General features: G+C 39.1%; 1 protein-coding gene across 1 annotated transcript in view; it reads right to left on the minus strand.

Moving 5' to 3' along the window:
- Positions 1 to 13,863: 13,863 nt before the first annotated feature.
- ADGRV1 (adhesion G protein-coupled receptor V1) overlaps positions 13,864 to 22,483 on the minus strand; it is a gene marked incomplete at both ends in the record, with an annotated part of 443,017 nt that continues 434,397 nt past the window's right edge. Inside the window, one exon of the mRNA XM_084233539.1 lies at positions 13,864 to 13,982. Coding sequence (XP_084089665.1) covers positions 13,864 to 13,982 — 119 coding nt within the window. The remainder of the gene's footprint in view (positions 13,983 to 22,483) is intronic.

Genomic DNA, 22,483 nt, shown 5'->3' on the forward strand with positions numbered 1-22,483 from the left:
CACCAGAGACAGAGCGGGGAACAGAACAGGCAGACTGACAAAATACACTGCTGAGGGGAGCAGCAGGCGAGACAGGAGAGGTCGCCTCAGCATGTGGGTGGCTCTGAGGCCAGCGGGGATCAAACTGGCACTGTGGACAGCTTCACAGTACTGCATTCAACCGTCTGCACTACCAGGGAGGCCCCCATTTGGATTTTTTTAAGGGAAAACATCTATAGCTAAAGCTATTAAAAAAATTCAAGAAAAAATGTGTTCAAGCTTGGTATTTAGGATAAAGATGATGTTCTTTAATTTCAACAAATATTTAATTGCACTTCAGTTTTATTCCAGGCATCATGCTAAGTGTGCAAGATACCATACTTGTAGTAAAAGTGGAAGCACTCTTCAGGAGCTCAGAGTCTAGTGTGGGTTTCTCAATTGGGGTTCTAGAGATGCTGTTCAGGGTTCTGTGTTAACTAAGAGTTCCAGAGGAGACTGAAAAAATATTTAAAACATTATCTGAACATCCTTTCCCATGCAATGCGAGTGCTAGCAGTGAAGAAAAACGATCAATAATCCCTATTTTAGCAATTAGAACTTTATAAAAATTTTATTGTGGTAAACACACTTAACATCAATTCTACCCTCTAACAAATATTTAAGTGTGTAATAAGTATTGTTGACTCTAAATGCAAAGTGCAGCAGATTTCTAGAGCTTATTCATCTTGTATAACTGAAACTTGATGTTCCTTGATTAAAAAAATCCACATTTCTCCCTTTTCTCAGTCTCAGGCACCACCTTCCACTCTTTCAGTCTATGAATGAATATTTTAGATACCTCATATGAGTGGAATCATGTGGTACCTTTCATGCTATCAATGCTACTTCACTTATTAATAGAATGAAAAGGCAAACTGCAGAACAAGAGAAAATATTTGCAAACTATCTGATGTGACTCTCCAAATGGACCTCCCACCACTCAACAGGAAAAGGGAAAAACCAAAAATTACTAATTGGATTAAAAAATAAAGCTAAGGAGTAAATAGATTTTTCTCCAGGAAGACATACAGCCAAATACAGGTATATGAAAAAAAGTTCAAGAGTCACTAGTCATCAGGAAAAGACAAATCAAAACCACATAGTGAGATAATGTCTCACACCAGTTATGATGAGTATTTGAGACAAAACATGTAGGTAAAGATGTGGGCAAGTTGGAACCCTGCTTCGCTGTTTAATGGAATGCAAAATAGTATAGACACTTTGGGAAACAGTATAGACACTTTGGGAAACAGTATGGAGATTTCTCAAAAAAATTAAAAATAGGGGCCTCCCTGGTGGTGCAGTGGGTTGAGCACAGCACTGTGAAGCTGTCCACAATCTCTGCAGCGTGGGTTTGATTCCTGGCCTGCTAGGGAGATTCCCACATGGCATGGCTGACCTCTCCTGTCACACCCGCTGCTCCCTTCAGCAGAGTATTTTGGTCCGTCTGCCTGTTCTGTTCTCCGCTCTGTCTCTGGTGAATCCTCTCACCCTCCTGCACCTCTGGCCTGTACTCCAGCTATTGTATGAATAAAAATTATATCTTTAAAAAAATTTAAAAATAGAAATACTGTATGACCCAGCAATCTCATTTCTTGGTAGAATTAAATCAGGATCTCAACGATATTAACACTCCCATATTCACTGTAGCATTATTTATAGTTCTCAAGTATGGAAACAATCCAAATGTCCTTCAACAGATAAATGACTAAAGGATATGTGATAAACAGACAATGAAATACTATTTAACCTTAAAAAGGATTCTGTAATGTGTGATCACATTGATGAATTTTGAAGATAATCTTTTTTTTTTTTTTTTTTTTTTTTTTTTTTTTTTTAATAAATTTTATTGTTATATTCCCCATACAATTGCAGCCCCCCATTCTGACCCCAATCCCTCCCCTCCCGCCCCCGCCCCCCTAAAAGTGTCTCTGGTTCATAGTTTTTTGTTGATTTTGATTTTCACTTTCTTATAGTTATTCATTTTCCTGGTCCCTTATTTAAGTTTTCTAGATTCCTGCTATGAGTGACACCATCCGGTATTTTTCTTTTTCTTTTTGGCTTATTTCGCTGAGCATGATCCCTTCCAGCGCCATCCATGTTGCAGCAAATTGCATGTGTTTATCTTTTTTGAATGCTGAGTAATATTCCATGGTATATATGTACCACATCTTCTTGATCCAGTCATCTATTTTTGGGCATTTGGGTTGTTTCCAAAGCTTAGCTATTGTAAACAGTGCTGCTATAAACATAGGGGTGCAGGTGTTCTTTGGAATTGATGTTTCTGTGTCCTTTGGGTAAATACCTAGGAGTGGAATTGCTGGGTCATATGGAAGCTCTATGTTTAGTAGGTCCAGAAATCTCCACACAGCTTTCCACAGTGGTTGGACCAGTTTGCACTCCCACCAACAGTGCAGAAGAGTTCCTTTTTCTCCACACCCTCGCCAACATTTGTTGTTGCTAGTTTTTTTAATATGTGCCATTCTCACTGGTGTAAGATGGTATCTCATGGTAGTTTTGATTTGCATTTCCCTGATGACAAGTGATGTTGAACATTTTTTCATATGCCTGTTGGCCATTTGCATTTCCTCTTCAGAGAAGTTTCTTTTAAGCTCTTCTGCCCATTTTTTGACTGGATTATTTTCTTTGTTGTTGTTGAGACTCATCAGCTCTTTGCAGATTTTTGTGATCAGTCCTTTATCATTAGTGTTGGGTGCAAAAATGTTCTCCCAGTTGGTGGGGTTTCTCTTTGTTTTTGTTATTGTCTCTTTTGCTGTGCAAAAGCTCTTTAATTTGATGTAGTCCCAGCTGTTTATCTTTGCCTTCACTATCACTGCTTTGGGTGATGTGTCTGTAAAGATGTCTTTGATGTGCAAATCACGTAGTGTTTCGCCTATATTTCCTTCTATATATTTTATGGTTTCAGGTCTTATGTCTAGTTCTTTAATCCATTTTGAGTTGATTTTTGTGTATGGTGTGAGGTGGTGGTCAAGCTTCATTCTTTTGCATGTAGCGACCCAGTTTTCCCAGCACCATTTATTGAACAAACTTTCTTTGCTCCAATGCATAGTCTTTGCTCCTTTGTCAAAGATTAGTTGACCATAAACCTGTGGGTTTATTTCTGGATTTTCTATTCGATTCCATTGGTCTGTATGTCTGTTCTTGTTCCAATACCATGCAGTTTTGATGATTATGGCTTTGTAGTATAGTTTGAAGTCTGGGAGTCTGATGCCTCCATTCCCTTCTTTTTTTTTCAGGAGAGCTTTGGCTATTCGGGGTTTTTTGTGATTCCATATGAATTTCATCAATAATTGTTCTATTTCTTTGAAGAATGACATTGAAATTTTGATTGGAATAGCATTGAATCTGTATATTGCTTTTGGAAGGATGGCCATTTTAATAATGTTTATTCTTCCAATCCATGAGCAGGGGATGTCTCTCCATTTCTTTGTGTCTTCTTCTATTTCTTTTAACAGTGTTTTATAGTTTTCTTTGTATAGGTCCTTTACCTCTTTTGTTAGATTTATTCCCAAATATTTGATTTTTTTTGTTTCAATAACAAAAGGGATGGTCTTTTTGATTTCTTCTTCTTCAGATTTATTGTTTGTGTATAGGAAGGCTACTGACTTTTGCGTGTTGATTTTGTATCCTGCCACTTTACTGAACTGATTGATGAGTTGAATTAGCTTTTCTGTGGAGTTTTTGGGGTTCTCTATGTATAATATCATATCGTCTGCAAATAGTGATAGTTTGACTTCTTCTTTTCCTATTTGGATTCCTTGGATGTCTTTCTCTTGTCTTATTGCCCTGGCTAGGACTTCCAGTATTATATTGAAAAGCAATGGTGAGAGTGGACATCCTTGTCTTGTTCCAGATCTTAATGGAATTGCTTTCAGCTTTTCACCATTGAGAATGATACTGGCTGTTGGCTTGTCATAGATGGCCTTTATGATGTTGAGGTATGTTCCTTGTATCCCAAGAACTTCAAGGGCTTTTATCATGAATGGGTGTTGCACTTTGTCGAAAGCTTTCTCAGCATCTATTGATATTATCATATGGTTTTTATATTTCTTTTTGTTGATGTGTTGGATAACGTTGATTGATTTTCGGATGTTAAACCATCCTTGTGCCCCTGGAATGAATCCAACTTGGTCGTGGTGAATTATCTTATGGATACATTGTTGGATTCTGATAGCTAAAATTTTATTGAGGATTTTTGCATCAGTGTTCATTAGGGAGATTGGCCTGTAGTTTTCCTTTTTTGTGTTGTCCTTGTTCGGTTTTGGTATTAGTGTAATGTTGGCTTCATAGAACGTGTTTGGTATTGTCCCTTCCTTCTCAATTTTTTGGAAGAGTTTGTGAAGGATAGGCACTAATTCGTCTCTGAATGTTTGGTAGAATTCATTTGTAAATCCATCAGGTCCTGGGCTTTTGTTTTTGGGGAGGTTTTTGATTACCATTTCAATTTCGCTAATTGTAATTGGTCTGTTTAGGTGTTCTATTTCTTCTTTATCTAGCTTTGGGTGATTGTAGAGTTGTAGGAATTTGTCCATCTCCTCTAGATTGTTAAACTTGTTTCCATATAACTGTTCATAGTAGTTACTGATTATTCTTTTGATTTCTGCTGTGTCCGTTGTGATTTCTCCTCTTTCATTTATGATCCTGTTTATTTGTGCTTTCTCCCTTTTTTCCTTTGTGAGCCTGGCTAGGGGTTTGTCTATTTTATTGATTTTTTCAAAGAACCAGCTCTTGGTTTCATTGATCTTTTGGATTGTTTTTTTAGTTTCAATTTCATTTATTTCTGCTTTGGTTTTTATTATTTCTTTTCTTCTACTGGTTTTGGGGTTTTCTTGTTGTTCTTTTTCTAGATCTTTGAGCTTCGAGATTAGGTTGTTTCTTTGCATTCTTTCTTGTTTCTTGATGTGAGCTTCTATTGCTATATATTTTCCTCTTATTACTGCTTTTGCTGCATCCCATACATTTAGGATATTGGTGTCCTCCTTGTCGTTCAATTCAAAAAATTTTTTAATTTCTTCTTTGATCTCCTCATTAGTCCAATGGTCTTCCAGTAGTGTGGTTTTTAATTTCCATGAGGTAGGAAAGTTCCTTGCCTTCTTTTTATGGTTTATTTCTAGTTTGATGCCTTCATGGTCAGAAAAGATGGTTGATATGATTTCAATCTTGGTGTATCTGTTGATGTTTGTCTTGTGCCCCAGTATGTGATCGATCCTGGAGAATGATCCGTGTGCGCTTGAGAAAAATGTGTACTCCGTTTTTTTGGGGTTTAGTGTTCTATAGATGTCTGTTAAGCCCAATTGCTCTAGGTCTTTATTTAGAGCTTTGGTTTCTTTACTTATTTTTTGTCTTGTTGATCTATCCATTGTTGATAGTGGTGTGTTGAAGTCTCCCACTACGTATGTGTTTTCTCTGATGTCTGTTTTCAGAGAGGACAACAGTTGTCTGATATATTTTGGTGCTCCTTCGTTTGGTGAGTATATGTTAATGAGTGTTATTTCTTCTTGAAGTATTGTCCCCTTGATCATAATGTAGTGACCATTGGGGTCTCTTTTTATCTTTTTGAGTTTGAAATCTGTTTTATCTGATATAAGTATAGCTGTTCCTGCTTTCTTTTTTGGCCCATTTGCTTGTAGGATTGTTTTCCATCCTTTGACTTTGAGCCTATTTTTATCTTTTGTAGCTAAATGTGTTTCCTGGAGACAGCAAAAGGTTGGGTTTTGTTTCTTAATCCAGGCTGCAACTCTGTGTCTTTTTATTGAAGAGTTTAGTCCATTTACATTTAGAGTTAATATTGATATGTTAACATCTGTATTTGCCATTGTGTTTGTCTTTCCTTTGATTTTATTTATTTATTCTTTTAATAACTTTTTTTTTTTTTTTGGCCTTCTTTCATTGTTATTCGTCGCTCTGAGGTTCTGGCTTTAGGACTCCTTGTAGTATTTTTTGGAGTGGGGGTTTAGTTGCAATGAAATTCCGGAGTTTCTGTTTGTCTGGGAAGGTCCATATTCTTTCTTCAAAGAGGAAGGAGAGCTTTGCGGGATAGAGTATTCTTGGTTGGCATCTGTTTTCTTGGAGTCTGTTGACTATGTCCCTCCACTCTCTCCTTGCCCGTAGTGTTTCTTCGGAGAAGTCTGATGTCAGCCTGATTGGTTTTCCTTTGAATGTTATCTGTTTCTTCCCTCTTGCCAGCTTCATTATTTTTTCCTTGTCCTGGATTCTTGGGAGCTTTACTATTATGTGTCTTGCTGTATTTTTCCTTTCGTCGTGGAAGTTTGGTGTTCTTCTTGCTTCTTGTATATCAATTTTCAGCTCCTTCTTCACATTTGGGAAGTTCTCTTCAATTATCTCTTTGAATATTTTCTCTGTTCCTACATCTCTCTCCTCTCCTTCTGGTATTCCTATAACTCTTATATTTCCTTTCCTCATGGAGTCAGATAGTTCCCGAAGTCTTTCTTCGTTCTTTTTCCTTCGTACTTCTCTTTCCTTTTCTGTTTTGGTTCTTTTTATTTCTGTGTCTTCAAGATTACTTATTCGTTCTTCCATTTCATCTATTCTGCTTTCATTGCTTTTCCCAGAATTCTTTAGTTCTTCCATTAATTCTTTGATCTCCTGCATTTCTTTTACTTCCCTCTTTAGGGACTCAATTTCTTTCTTCTGACCATTGTTTTCCCTCTCTAGGGACTCAATTGCATTCTTCTGATCGTTGATTATTTTTCCCTTATCATTGTTTTCCTTTATGACTTCTGTCAGTTTTTTAATCACGGCAATTTTAAATTCTCTTTCTGGAAGGCTCAGAAATTCTTCCAAGTTATTGTCGTTGCAATCTGGGGGCTGGCTTTCTTTTTGTGGTGTGCTTTTTCTCTGGAGAGTTGCTAGGTTGCGTGTGGTTCTTCTCCTCCCTACTGTCTGTTTTCTAATTTGCCGTATGCGTTGGGACACTGTCTTGTTGGGACTTGCCGGCATCTTGGGTGGGCTTCTCTGTTCCCCTCTGGTTCTTCCAGGAGTCATCTGTCAGTTTCAAGCAGCCTTTACTGGAGAAAGGTCCCTGTTCTAAAATGCCGATGTGGGGACACACTCCCCTGTGCGCCTGGTCTGCCCCGGCGGTGGGTTCCTGCTCCCCTCTGGGCTTGGACTGCAGGCCAGAGGGGGTCTGGCGTGGGCGAACTTCCCCCGCTCACCTCTGGCTCCTGGGGAAGCCTTCTGCAGGTAGTCTTTACTGAAGAAATGTCCCTGTTCTAAAATGGTGATGTGGGACACACTCCCTGCGCTTCTGGTCTCAGGCACACTATTCTGCGCGCCTGGTCTGCCCCGGCTGTGGGTGCTTGCTCTCCCTGTGGGCTCAGACTACTTGTTCAGAAGGGGCCCGGTGTGGGCTAACTCCCCAGCTGGCCACTAGCTCCTTCAGTAGCCTGTGCTGGGGTCAAGTCGCTAGGTGGCACCAGAGATCTCTCCTAGAGCCCTTGGGGAGCTGATTTTCCACCCCGTGGGACAGGGAGCAGAGCGGGGATGGTAGGGTACACCTCAACGGCTTTGGGGTGCTGTGTCTGCCTTGTGCCCCACCGTCGTGGGGAACCCACGCCCCTAATTTCGTGCCCCGGGTCTCAGTTCCAAAGCCCTCAGTTCCAGGACGCGGGTTGTAGCCCAGATCAGTGGCGCGGGAATGGCGCCTTTTGAATCCCGCTCCCCTGCCTGGGCGCCTTGTTCCTGCTCACTCAGGGAGGGCCTCCGCCCGGGTCTCAGTTCCAAAGCCCTCAGTTCCAGGACGCGGGCTGTAGCCCAGATCAGTGGCGCGGGAATGGCGCCTTTTGAATCCCGCTCCCCTGCCTGGGCGCCTTGTCCCTGCTCACTCAGGGAGGGCCTCCGCCGTCTCCCCGCAAGCCTAGGTCGCAGGCGCAGGGCCCTGGGCAGCTGCAATCCGAGCGCAGCTTTCGCGCAAGCTTACCGGGCGGCCGGGGCTGTGTGCTGGTGCTGGTCTCCTCCTGGTGGGCGGGGCTCTCTTTAATGGCTTGTGGAGCTCACCTCCGCGGCGGATCCTGCAGGGTTCGCCTCAGCTCCCGTTCACGGGGTGTGGTGGCTGAAATAGTTCCTTTCCACTCACAGTCCCGCTTGCTGCATCCGTTTTTCTTGTTGGGCGTTTTGGTTTGTTGTTTCCCTCGTCTCTGCCGGTCGGAGAGTGCCGCCTCTGTGGGCGGGGGAGGGGAGCAGGGTTCTGCGCTTCCCTCCCTTCTCGCCCTCTTTTATGGCAACTTTCTTCTTCGGGCAGTTTGCTGGAGTCGTCCGTTTATCTTCCGTGTCCCAGTTCTCACTGGGACCTGCCGCTTTTCCTCCCTATTAACTTTTTTTTAATGGGAGATCTTACTCGCAGCGTCTCCTCGCCGCCATGTTTCGAAGATAATCTTTTAAAAGGGGAAACCAACTATGGTGACCATACCTGAGGGGAGAAATTATTTATTGTCCAAAAATTAACAATAATATAAATAAATACCACATTTAAAAATAATTAAATAAAAAGAAACTTAAGGTAAGATTTGAAAGAAAACAAGAAGCTATTGCAACAAGTCCTACTCAGATACCTGGTGCATGGAGTCACCCTTTGTAAATTATTTTGTTACTCTGGTTCCAAAGTAGCCTAATCCAAAATAATAATTTTCCACAAAATGTTTACTAGTTGAACCTCAGCACTTAATTGTAGGTACTACTCACAAAGTAGGCAAAAACAATAATAATAACATGTATTGAAAACTGTATGCCCCTAACCTAGTACTCAATATAAAAAAAGAGAAAATAAAAGAAGTAACCACCCAATTATTACATAGTACCTGTGTTATTTGATAGACCACTCAGGAAAGAAACTATAATGTTCCTGATAGCTTCATGGCACGTTTTAAGCTTTTTTTTTTTTTTTTTTTTTTTTGGTGTGCTCACCTTTTCAAATCTTTCATGAAATGGTTACTACTTACCTCTTGTATTTTGGCAAAAATCTTCAAAGTGATTTTGATGGACATAGAGTAAGGATATAAACTACTATATGATAGGATGATGGACAGTTTTTGCAATTCATGAGTCAATTTTTCAAAATATCTTTTAATTGTACATTATAAACTCTAAGGGGAATTGTTTAATTATCATGACTTTCCTTGCTTTTATTGCTCTAGATTCTCACAATTTTTTAAAATATCTCTCTTTCCAGGTACACCTATATATGTACACTTAGCTTTGAAATAAATATCATAGTCCAAATCCAAAATAAGTGATTTTAAATTGATTTGTACTATCTTTTTCCTTCATTAGTGTTATAAAACAAATGCTATCAGTACATCCCTAATTTTTTTTTTCTGGGGACATCCTGCAGTGAATATACTATTCCAGGAAAAATGCACATTTGGATAGTTCTTAATCTCTCCAGAAATCCCAAGGGGAGAACAAAAATCAGTTTGCATATATGCATACAAGGTATTTTATCTATTATGCAAAGAGAGGATCATCTGGTTCCCCAGGAGTTTTTAGGCTCCATTAAGATTATCCATTTACAACTTTTGCTCCAGTTCTTCTGAGAGATTAAAAGAACTTCAAAGGCCTATGATCATAGGCAGTGATGAAGGCCATGTGCCCTTTGTCTCAGTTAAATCCTCGGTGTTTGAGCATGGTGGGGGCTGTGGATGCGTGCTTCCTGGACCTGCAGCAGGCCCTGCAGCCACTGGTGTACCAATGTAAGGTTGTTGGCCATGGCAAGGGTGGGTGAGGCAGTTCCCTTTATACTCCACCACTGCCATCTTGGCGTGATGCTGCTTACTCTGATTTGGGATCTGCAGCATTCTCCTGCAGCCTCCATCTGATCTTGAAACTAAGGGACAAATACTTGAAACAACTTTTGGTATCAAATCTTTTCCATGAGTCAGCAGTCAGTCATACCCATGGCCAGTTTGTTGGCATCTCCCAGTTTCCCATAGTCCATGATCTGTGAGGACATAACAGCACTGACCCACCCTGAGCAAGAGCCAGGGAGTTAGTCTTACTCCTTTAATATTGGACAGGAACTCATTCACCTCTAGCAAAGCATATGTCTAATTCTGGCCACCCCTATGCCTGCAGTCCTAACCATTTGAGGTGCCAAAGGAATGGATCCAAATCAGGTGGTTACGGGGCTTAGATTTTGGGTAGTCAGTCCCTCTCATTCCCCAAGTCTAGAGGGACCCCCAGCTCCTCAGACAGACATGTCAAGTACTTTCCTAAATTGAAAAAAAAAAAAATCAAATCAAACTTCAAAGATCTGTGATCATGTCCAGTGTCTCAAAAAACTGTTTGTTGATGGTGTAGGCCAACAGCTCAAAAGAGCTGTTAGCACTGGTGTGTCTGACACTGCATCCTGGTGACCAATGGTGATTGGCACTACCTCCCAGTGTGGTTACCTCCATTGTTGGCCAATCCAGTGTCTGGTACTGTCCAACCCGCTCTTCAGAATGTTACTGTGGGCTACTGTAGCGTCACCTCAACAACCCTAACTATGAGCCCCTCCAAAAGCCACTGTGAGTTGGACCCTGACCCACTGCTTGCTGGTGCGCCATAAGCTTCAGGCCCTTATTGATAGGACAGCACCAACATGTACAAACAAGTCCTTTTGTTTGGGATTTCTGGATACTATGGACACTATCTGGGGTGAGATAGCTGGCTTCTTTTGGCCTTAGAAATTCTTTTCTTTTTCCCAATCTCATGTTAAATAAATCCTATTGTTGTCCTGTGAGCCTGACCAGTCTTGCAATGAGCACATGGGTAAGAACTCACAGCCAGTGACCTTTCCTCAATCTTGGTACTGTCCTTTGATCTTGTATAGCACTGCTTTTCAGAACTGTTTCACTGAGACGCACTTCTATTTTCAGTCATATCCCCATTACATGTTTAAACTTCTTTGATCAGACTTTAGAAATATGGCGTATATTTATTAAACTTAAAACACCTCAAGAGACTGAAACCAACTCAAAGTTAAAGTTCCTGAGTGAAAATTCTTTTTTTGCTTACTAAGATTTTCATTTGTCTGTTTCATTATTAGTAGGAATTTCACTAGCTCTACTTTTATCCCTATCCTCAACTGCATACATAGTCTGTATATGCATCCAAATTAGGAAAATCCTTTTTTTTTTTTTTTTTTTTTTTTTTTTACAAATGGCGATCTTTATTTTTCTTTTTAAAACAAGACAGGGGCTTAAACCCAGCAGTCCAAAACTGATGAAACCCAACTGTTTGCCATCAACCTAAATCCTAATGCTATAGCTGTTTCCTGCATGGTTTGTCTCCCCAGTCATGGTCTAGAGGACTCTGAGAAGCTGTAGGAATATGCAGGTGCAGACACAGGGCCCAGCTTTATCTCCAACGTCGTGGAAAGGGACTTTACATCATGGGGCAGTGCCCTGTGCTCCTGTTCGCCACCTGGACAGAGCCCGGGAGAGTGACCTCCCGGGGTATCCACGTTGGTGGAAAATCCTTTTTTAACCATTCTAAATAGAAAAAGTTGAAAAAAAATTCTAAAACAAACAAAAACAAATTTAAAAATCACAAAAATACAGCAGCAGAGATTTTGGCCAAGTAAATGTCAGGTGTCTATTGACTGAGAAAAGAAAATAGCTTGGAGATGTTGAATAAAGAATTTCTATTTGGGTTGAGGAGTAAGTTTTGGAAAAAGGTGATATTTTTACAACTATGATGAATGTAAGTAATGTTACTGAATTGTATGCCTAAAAATGGCTAGCATGGTCAATTTGTTATATATATTTTACCATAATTTAAAAAAACTCAACAATGTAACATGCCAAATACCATTCATTGAATTGCATGCTTTAAAATGGGCTAGTTGTATGAAATGTTAATTCTTAATAAAGCTGTTTTAAAAAATATCATGTGCTAAGAGAGGATTAATCCACTTGAAAAAGACCATGGTTGAAGAGTTGTAGCCCCAACCTTTCAGTTTTCATTCTTAAGAATTTTATTTTATTTGCTTCTTCCTACATCACACTTCACACTTCCCTGGCAGATGTCCCACTTCAATCCACATTGGGAGGAAACAGGATGGCAAAATATTGCTGCTGTTGGAATATGAAGTTTATTTGTTTTAGCACTGTGGTTTCTAGAAATCATGTTTTTTTTTCCTCCCAATATTTAAAAGAATCAGAGGCAGGTGGTTCTTTGCTTCCTTTTCAAGATAGTGTTTTGTACAGTGATAAAAGCCATATTACCTAAAGAAAGGTGTCCCAGACTGAGCATGTTTTTGGCCAAATCTTTCCAAATTCTGACAACATCTGACAATATAAATAGCTATTGACAATTACCTTTGTTGGAGAACTAACATCTAAAGTTAATCATTTTCCAAAAATGTTACAGTGATTATGACTCATGTATTCCACACAATTAAATCTCACATTTTTGTAATTACTACAGATGTAATGATTACCTGAGCACCAAATCCATTGAAGCCCATTAAAATCTTAGAATGCTTACTAATTTCAAAATTTTCATGTTAAATTTTGTGTATTTCAACCAATGCCATTAATTACTTCTACTCTATCATGGGACAGACTATAGTACAGTGCTGTAAGTTGAAATACAACTGACTTATTTGTCACTTAAGATAAATTCAGTCTTATTACCATTATTTCTAAAGTCCCTAAAAAGGGTTATAACTTCACCAATGATGCAGCCTTGTTTTTATGTTGTTTGATTGTGCATCTTTTGGTTTTTAATCACAATAACAATCCACCTATCAAAACTCAAATGGAGAGAGCTATGTGAGAGGGATCAACAAGAGGAGTGGAAAGAGCCAATTTTTAATGTAGTAAGATAAATAATGCCAGCTCAGGTTTTACAAAAATAAATCCATGCTTCAGCAATGATAGAGCACTTGGATGTTTTAATTATGGCTCTAAGGAAAATTATTAACAGAACAAAATTTTCTCATAGACAAACACTTTCAAGAATTTCAAAATAAAAGGTCAAAAAGGCTTCCTTAGGACAAACTTGTTCTGTTTCTAATGATTCTTCTGGAACTACAGGCAATGAAATCATCATGAACACAATAGTGTTTGTTCTGGAATAGACTTTCCGATTTTTTATTCCAGACAAAGAAAGACTGAAAAAGCCAACACAAGAAATAGTTCTTCCAAACAAATTCTATACTGTTGAATGATCTCCTTCTTTGCTGTACTATAATGTTGATGGAGTTAATTTTACCTGGGGACAGAATATTCACCCTGGAAGATATTCAGATTCCTAATCTTATTGTGAGCAGAAATACATACTTTACTGAAAGACTAAGCAAACTATGGAGAAATACACTCAGGTGAAAAGGCAACAATCAATTTTGTGGTATTTTTGGAATGAAAGTCTTCTCAGAGCTGTAAAATCTTGCATGTACATCTCCCATATCAATGCTGGAAGAAACAGGTTACTTGACATCATCTATGCAAGAGGTTGTTTCTTTGCTCATGCATATTTTCCTCACAAATAATGAAACTTAATGACAACAAATGGATTCTATTGATTTTATTCAGTTATTACTTGTATTAAACAATGTTAGCCATGTAGAATGGTTAAAAAACAACTAATATTCTTGGAATATGCAAATCCTATTAAAGATTTAAACCAATCCAGTTTTTCATTATAACAGTGAATTTTCAAGTTGCATAAAGGTAAGTGTTACATTCCAAACACAACAATCACTTCTGGGTTAAACATCCACTACAATTCAGATTCCTACAATATGGAGCATGTACTTATAGAGTTTTAGTACGAAGTCAATAAAAATATGAAAGGATCCTCATTTTAATGGTGGCTAGGGTGCTACAGGTGGGTGTCGGCAATGGGTATCCTCCTTAGTTCTACAATCTGGGAGTCAGTCAAGGTGCCTCCCTCCTGACTGCCTTGACCAGATTCATTATCACTGACACTGAGACCAGCACCTGAAATAGAAAAAGAATAAACACAAAACTCCTGACTATTACTGCAGTGAACTAAGGGTCAAGTTACACTAGGCCAGCACATGCTTTTTCTGTTATATTAGTAAATAGTGAACTAAACATGTAGAATAAAAAGCATCAATACCTAAAAATCACAAGCCTATAATTTAAATTTCTTTCGGTAGTTTTTATAAGTAAAAATTGACTTCTAAAATTATCAGTTTGGGTTATTAATCTTTTTTTTGTTTCCATATGGTTGACAGATGTAACTTACTGCCAATATAGCATTCCTCAATTGGAGACTTACTACCAAAAAAAAAAAAAAAATCAGCAGGGGGTTAGGATTTGCTGTTAGAAAACATATAACTTGTGATTCCACATGCAGGTCCTGCAATTGAGGCTCAGTGTGGACAGAGATCCAAGAAGTAAGATGTGTATTGACAGCACCTGGTGTCATATCAGTGCCCAGAAACCACAGGCTCTGAATGACTCAGATCTGACCCCAAGATAAAAATAATTATATAACACAGTGCCAACACGGATCAACACAAAAACCCCACAAAGTTAGCTGTTAATTATAGATAGTGCCTAAGACCTCTTTTTTCGAAGAAGTTTGACAGTTCATTACTTTTTTTCACAACTCAGAATAATTAAAAAATCTTAACACTATTCTAGAGTAACCCCTGGTCTTTTCTCTCATAGTGTGCAGGGGAACACATAAACTATCTTGTTCTCTCTCCTCTCTCTCTCTCTCTCTCTCTCTCTCTCTCTCACACACACACACACACACACACACACACACACACACAGAATGGGGATGTGGTCACTGGGCGTGCTGTTGGTTTGAATCACCAGAGAATACAGCTCTCAGCTCCTTCCTCTGTGCTGGGCACTAAACTCTGCAAATGAGAAGGAAACTGAAAACCCAGTTGCCTGGGTGGTTGAGACTTCCCTTTCTGTCTAACACAGAGGGAAGGTGGTTCTTCAGAGTTGGTAGTTATGTGAAGATGGCGAATTAGCGTCATCTTAACCTATTTGGTACGGAAGTAGGAACTCGCTAATGACCATCCCTCTTCTGGGTCTCTGTTCTTCCTGGCCTCTGTGAAAAGGGTGCTGTTGAAACTCCACTTCCTCCCTTTGCTTCTGTGATGCTGCAACATTGCGCCTGTCATCCTCTATCTGCTGGTACCATTCAGAGCTTTCCTGCTTTATTTGTTTATTTTTTTGGAAAAGATTTATTTATTTATGTATACAAGAACTGGGATGTAAGCCAGAGGTGGTGAGGGGGAGAGGATTCACCAGAAATAGAATGGGGAGCAGAACAGGCAGATCCACTGAAATACACTGCAGAAGAGAACAGTGGGAGAGAAAGCAGAGGCCTGCTGTTTTGTGTGTGGGTTGCTTCCTAGCCGGCAGGGGATGGAACTCATGCTGCAGTTGCTTGATAGCACTGTCTTTAACCCCTGTGCCACCAGGGAGGTCCCTTTTCCACTTTCTTTAAATGTCCTTCTGCTGTTTGAGTCCTGGAGTCCTTCTCTTCAGTCTGGTTCAAGCTCATAGCTTGGCCCTTGTCTGTTTGGTAGTGATGTCTCACTAGTATTTCTGTGTCTGCCTGGGATGCTCTTCTCATTCCCCAATTCCTTAGTCTGGCTGGTTCCAATCTTCCCATAAATATCAACTGTAGTATCACCTCTGCTACTCATGGAAATGTGATTTTTAAAAAATTTCTCACTACCCCACTGGATTGTGTTCTTCCTATCTTTGTATTTCCTAGCTCATTGGACAGTACGCACCACACTGTGGTTTAGTGAATGTTTATTGAAAGTATTAATAAACTATGCTCTGCATCCTAGTAGTTCCTAAAAATTCTTCTTCTGTCTTTACTGTTATGTTCTTCTGGCCCATTCTGCATTCCACTGCCCACTCCCTCTGAAGATCAAACAGTAGTTCCTATCACCAAGTGCTTAAGCGTGAAACCCTCTGCACTGGTTTTTAAGACACTCCCTAATCTGGCTTTACCCTATCGAACACTAGTATTTCAGCCTTTGCTCATTAGAGAAGGAAAGCTCATTAGCTTCCTCAAAGTGATCAGGTCTCTTGACTGGTTCTACAAGTTACATGTTAAATTGAGTATCTTCCTGCCCATCCATCAATGCCCATTTCTATACCCTTTCACAAATATTTCTTTTTACAATTCTTTCAAAACAGGGGACTGGAGGAGACAATATTTGAAAAGAAAAAATTCCAGTGTATACCTAAAAAAAAATTAATCATATTTCCTTTACATGCTCAAACTGCCTTAGTTAGGGTGAAAAGTATATGGCACCTCATATATAATGTATATGTAAGTCCTGAAGCAAAATATATAACAAACACCCATGAACTTTTTGCTCAAGTTAAGAACTAGAATATTGTCAATGACAATGTATTTTTAAATTTTATCTATTTGCCCAAATTAAAGCATTTAACCAAAAAACTCAGATTTGGGTTTCTCTTGAAAAAGAAGACAAGGAAACTCTGGATCTGTATTTTAGAAATGAAAAAAAAAAAAAAAAACCTAATCCATGGACCTGGTACTATCCTTTGGTTTTCAGTCCTCTTGAATCCTTGTGGTATTGACCTGGCCTCTGAGGGAACATTTGAGTCTGGTCCCATGCCTTAGAAGGACAAAAGGCCTGTGCTTCTCTGCTAGGGAATCAGCGGAACTTTCCCACTCAGAAGACCCTCAGTGGAGACCTGTAGCAGCTTGATCCAGGTGAGGAGGGACTAAAGGACTGAGTAAGATGTTCTATATGAGATCAACTATAGGTGCAACAGGGTGGTCCCCAGGAAAGGGGGAGGTTCCCTGCCCCACCCAAGGGAGGGTGGAGCTGAGCAGGAGGAGGAGAACGAGGGGACGGGTAACTTTGGGTGCTTCACTTAGAAACTAGACTCTTTGCCTTACCTGTATTGTTTCCTAGTTTTATTAAAGTTCCTTCCCATTAAAGTCTCCTATGTTTTGTGTTGATGCGGCGGATGGCAGAACCCACTTAGAATAGACAGGTTTGCGGGGTTTGGGCTGCCCCTCTCCCTGTCCTATAACATAGGGAGCCTGGGAGGACCTCATGATGAGCATCAGGGAAGAGTGCGGCTTAGTTATGAGGTAGTACCAGCTCTCACTGATTTCCATGTTGGCCTGTTCTAAACCCCACTAGAAGCGAAGCGCATTAGATAGAATTTTTCTACTGAAAGTCAGCTGAGCAGACTGCCACAAACAGAGCAAAATGAAAAAGGAAGTTCACCAGAGTGCAGCTTTACAAGTGGTGAGCCTCACCTGCCTGTTACTGCTGGTCAGTAGCTGTGAGACATCAGCAACTTCTAGATACAGCTTCCCCTCGAATCACATCTCCAGGACCCAGCTGGTACTCCTTTTCAGTTTCCTCCCAATTGAAATATATGCATAGGACGCAATAACTAACCCCTCACTGAGACTCTCACAGTACCCAGAAAACACATATCTAACATGGCAGAACTGGGAGCACAATCCAGGTCGTTTGTCTCTTTGTAATTCATTAAATGGTCACACTTACATTTTAAGCCAAAATTGCATGAGAAATTCAGAAACTATGATAATACTAACTCTCCCCCATGGTAGGCAGAGCAGGCAATAAAGGAACAATAAGGAAGCTTTGGAAACAACGCAAATGCCCCAAAATAGATGACTGGATCAAGAAGATGTGTTACATATATACCATGGAATATTACTCAGCATTCAAAAAAGATAAACACATGCAATTTGCAGCAACATGGATGGCACTGGAAGGGATCATGCTCAGCAAAATAAGCCAGAAAGAAAAAGAAAAATACCGATGATCTCACTCATAGCAGGAATCTAGAAAACCTAAATAAGGGACCAGGAAAAAGAATAACTATAAGAAAGAAAAAATCAAAATCAACAAACAACTATGAACCAGAGACACACTATGGGGGGTCGGGGGTGGTGAGAGGAGGGATTGGGGGGTTGCAATTGTATGGGGAATATAAAAATAAAATTTAAAAAAAAGGAACTACAAGGAGCAATTTACATTCATCTAGTGTCTCTCCTTTCCTCAACATTTCAACTGGGAAAGGGGTGATTTTAGTCCAACTTTACAAATACTGGAAATTAGTGGACATCTGAGATGTTCATTGAGTTTCCCCTTCACACAATAGGGAAGTCACAGAATGAAGCTATCCAATTGCCTCCTGACCCCCAGTATAGGATGTTTTATATCATACTGCCTCTTGTGGTAGCAGCTCTCAATCTTGTTAAAGCTAATCCTTGTACCACAGGTTTCAAGAGTTCACATTTGTCTACAGAATAAATTTCAGTTTTTAAAAAAGATTTATTTATGCATACAAGAACTGGGGTATAGGCCAGAGGTTTGGGAGGTGAGAGGATCACCAGAGACAGAATAGGGAATAGAACACATACACTGCTGAGGGGAGCAGCAGGGGAGACAGGAGAGGTCTGCTATACAGAGTAAATTTCAAACTCCTTGGCACATATTCAAGTACCCTCAAACCTAATTCACTCAAAAGTCATAGTGCAGTGCACACCCTGGTGTTACGGAATGTATAATGAAAATTTAAAATTGTTTTAAAGAATAACAATAAATTGAACCAAACTACTCATATAATGTACCAAAATTAGACTCTGCCTAACCTTGATAGATTCTTTACATAGACAATCTGCAAACCCCATGAAAATTCACAAGCTAATTGTTATAACCCTTATTTCATAAATGAGGATCTGAAGGGGCTGAATTCCTTGCTGAAAGTTATATATATATATATATAAAACATATATATATAACATATATATATTATATATATGTATATGTATGTATATATATATGTGAGAGACTGCAGAACTGGGATTCCAAAAGAGAGTTTCTGATGCTGAGGACCATTGTGATTTTTCTAATGACCTGAAGAAAAAAAAATCAAAATCTTTCCAAATTTTACTTTTCCACATTGATGCCAACTAACTTTATTTAGTATATTGGGCTGTGGAAGTTCTTAAAGTAAAAAAAGTCATTTTGGGTTTATGTGCTGTCTCTGAAAAAGAAATTTATCAAAGAGTCTGTGTATTAGGGCATTAAAATTCTGAATAATTTTAATTTATGTCCAAGGACTTATTATTTCCTTCTGATTGAAAAATAAATCACTTAAAGGTTTCCAAAGGACAATGTTTACCATGACATTTGTGCCATTGGCCAGGCTAAGGTGAAACCGGGAAGCTAAGGAAATAGGGATAATGGAGTTTGATTAGTCTCTCTGTAGAATCCCCCTATGAAGAAAGAACCTGTTTCTAAACCATGTATGCTCTGAACTTGGTATTTTCCAAATCTAGTTAGCTCTGCATCAACATAAAAATTGCAGGGCTCCAGGGGGCTGTGGTGATGGTGCACAGGTGCATTGGTGAAGGAAATTCTATGGGGACGACACCTGACAGGGTGGGGGGGAAGCAAATACTGTGTAAATATGAAGCAAATATTGTGTAAAAATGATGTTAAAAATTAATAAAAAATTGCAGTGCTCAATTCTTGTAAGCAGATTACATGTCCTTCCATCCTACCCTCGCCTCTGTGTAGACTGAGTCTCTGTTCTAGTTATCTCAGTGTCTTCTTTTCTTCCCTAAAATGGAGGTTGTCCCAGGGTGACTGTTCTCATTCTCCTAAGATCCTACTTGGGGGCACTGATGAAATATTATAAAGTTCTATTAAAAAAAAACTAACAATAACCAGAACATCACTTGTCTAGAACTGTGTATCTCATTTGCCTGTGGAAAGGCTAATACACTTCAAGAATAACTAATTAAAGGATATTCTGTCCTCTACTTTAGAATGAAATGTGGATTTATCATAAAAAGGCAAATAATTTATTTAAAAAAATTAAAAAGGTCACAGATTTTTCTTTCTTTCTTTTTTAAAAAAGTATTCAATATGGTTAATATTCAGATGAAGAAAGTCTGTGACTAGTTTTGGAGCAGGGTTTCTCTTTCATCCAAACTGTTTTAATATACTTGCCTGTGTTGCAGTTTTGAAATGTGGGAAAAATAACACAAAACAAAAAGCATACAGGATACTGTCTTGATCACTTTGGAATTCAACTGTAGCTGTTAAATCGGAAATTGACACCTGTCAATGTATTTGTAAATGCTTGTGAAGAAGTGAAGGTATTTTCCCAATCAGAAACTGGTTATCCAGGCTTTCCCTCTTAGATTTTTAGCATTTTCAGATTTAATATAAATGTAATTGGAAAGAGAATGTCTTAGCTAAAACGAGCATTAAGTCTTCCATTTGTCCCATGGGGCACTGGCATTTTGACATTAAATTCCTCTCACTGCACCCAAGTAAAGGTATTCTACCTATTGAGTTAATATAAGTATTTTAGTATGTGTTTGAATATTTCAGTATTATCAGATTAAAAGATGATGAGATCTTTGAGAGATTAAAAGGGCAGAGGAAATGGTTTCAATGGTTATAAAAAGATTTGGAAGACCAATTGTTTCCAATACTTGACTTGGAGTGATCCATCGTTCAGGCAGATCTGAGCTCGATCAAGGTTTGTAGACTCAAAGGTCACAGCAGCCAAGGAGGCTAGTATATACCAGAGGCACACGTCTGATGAGCACTGAACCAAGCAAAACATTCATGCTCCGTCTCAATTGCAGCTATTACTTAGTTCCAATCAAATAGTGATTGGAAATCACTTAAAAGTAAGCTAGATTTTAAGCATACCATTGCTAGACCTTTTTACAGAAATTCAGGAATATTATGGAATATCTCAAAACCTTTTAACGTTAATGATAAAATATAATGAGGGTCCATCAGAATGGCCTATTGGGCTGAAAACAGCCTGTGTGTCATTTCTAAATTCTGTTACAGATGGGATGGCATGAGGATTGTTTCCTTGATTTGACCATATTCTATTATGGGAAGTGTCTAGGTGATGGTGCTTGATTATGATAATAAATTTTAATATGGGGAACTAATGATAGAGACGGTTATTTTGGTCTTTTAAATTATATATTTCCTAAGCAGCTTAGTGAACTCTAAAGAATGTTAAACTCTATCTATAAGCAAGTCATTCCATACATTCCTGAGCTGCATGCACTTAATACTTGTTAGGTATATATATAGGACCCACAGCTAATTTAATTAAGCTTCAAGAATTTGCTTTATGTCTCCAGTGTCATAACATCAACAACTGACTACTTGGCACTACTGAGGACAAAATCGCCTGAGAATTACTTGTAATCTCAAAGTTCCCTTTTCTGTCCTAACTCAAGTATTTTTTTTTTTTTACAGATTTATTTATTTATCCTTACAAGAGCTGGGGTACAGGCCAGAGATACAGGGGGTGAGAGGATTCATCAGAGACAGAGTGGGGAGCAGAACAGGTAGATGTACTGAAATATACTGCTGAGGGGAGCAGTGGGTGAGACAGGAGAGGTCTGCTGCACCATGTGGGTCACCTTCCTGGCCAGGGTTCGAACTTGTGCTGCAGTGGCTGCGGACAGCTTCATATGTTGCGTCTTAAGCCCTTGCACCACCGGGGAGGCCCCACTCAAGTGAGTATTTTATGTTCATTCCTTCTTTTTGTAAAACTCTCTTCCCTCTTTAGTTCTCTTTCTGACTATGTTATAGATTCCCCTGTGGGAACTCTTTAAATGTAGGTATTATTTAGGCTGTCCTTGTTTCTCTTGCCTTGTATTTTCCCTTCCTTCCTCTCCCTAACTTACCTCTTTTCTTTACTTCTCATTGATCTCCTCCCACTCTCCTAGATCAAAAATATTTATCCCCACAGTTTCTGATGTAATCTCTGCAATGACATATTTCAAATCATTACCTCTGGTCCTGATTACTGGTCTAAGATGTCAACCTGAATATTTAAGAGCTGATGATCGATATGTCCAAATCGGAACTCATCAGTTTTCCCACACAAACAAGTAAACACATTCTCTACATATGATCTGATGCCTAAATCACCTTAGGTGAGAAGAACCAGCCATCTCCTCAGAGGACCTCTTTTCATTTTTATTTCCATTCCTCAGAATTGAGACCTTAGACCATTTTCATAGACCACTGTCATGACCTCACAACATGCTGATTTTGCTTCTAAATAGTAATTTTGCCTTAAAACCAGAGGGAACAGGTCAGGCCTCTCCTCAAATAGTACACTAGCTTCTGTGAAAATCCCACCCCTTATGTGGCATCTGAACATTTTAATATTATGCAAAATGTTAAGCAAGTGTTCTCCCCACAAATGAAACTAAATCAAATTAAATAAAGTGGGTTTCTTCACACTAGCAGTTTTTTTAGATCTGCTGAAGTGCTAATATAAATGGTGAATTTCTGCAGTTTCCCAAATATACTTGGTCAGAGAATCCTCCCACTGAAAATGACTATGGCTATCTCAGGGAGGATGCAGGTTGGCACCCAGTTAACAAACTATAATAAATTATTTGCAATAATAAT

Source organism: Talpa europaea, assembly GCF_964194135.1.
Source record: "Talpa europaea genome assembly, chromosome: 5".
NCBI lineage: Eukaryota > Metazoa > Chordata > Mammalia > Eulipotyphla > Talpidae > Talpa > Talpa europaea.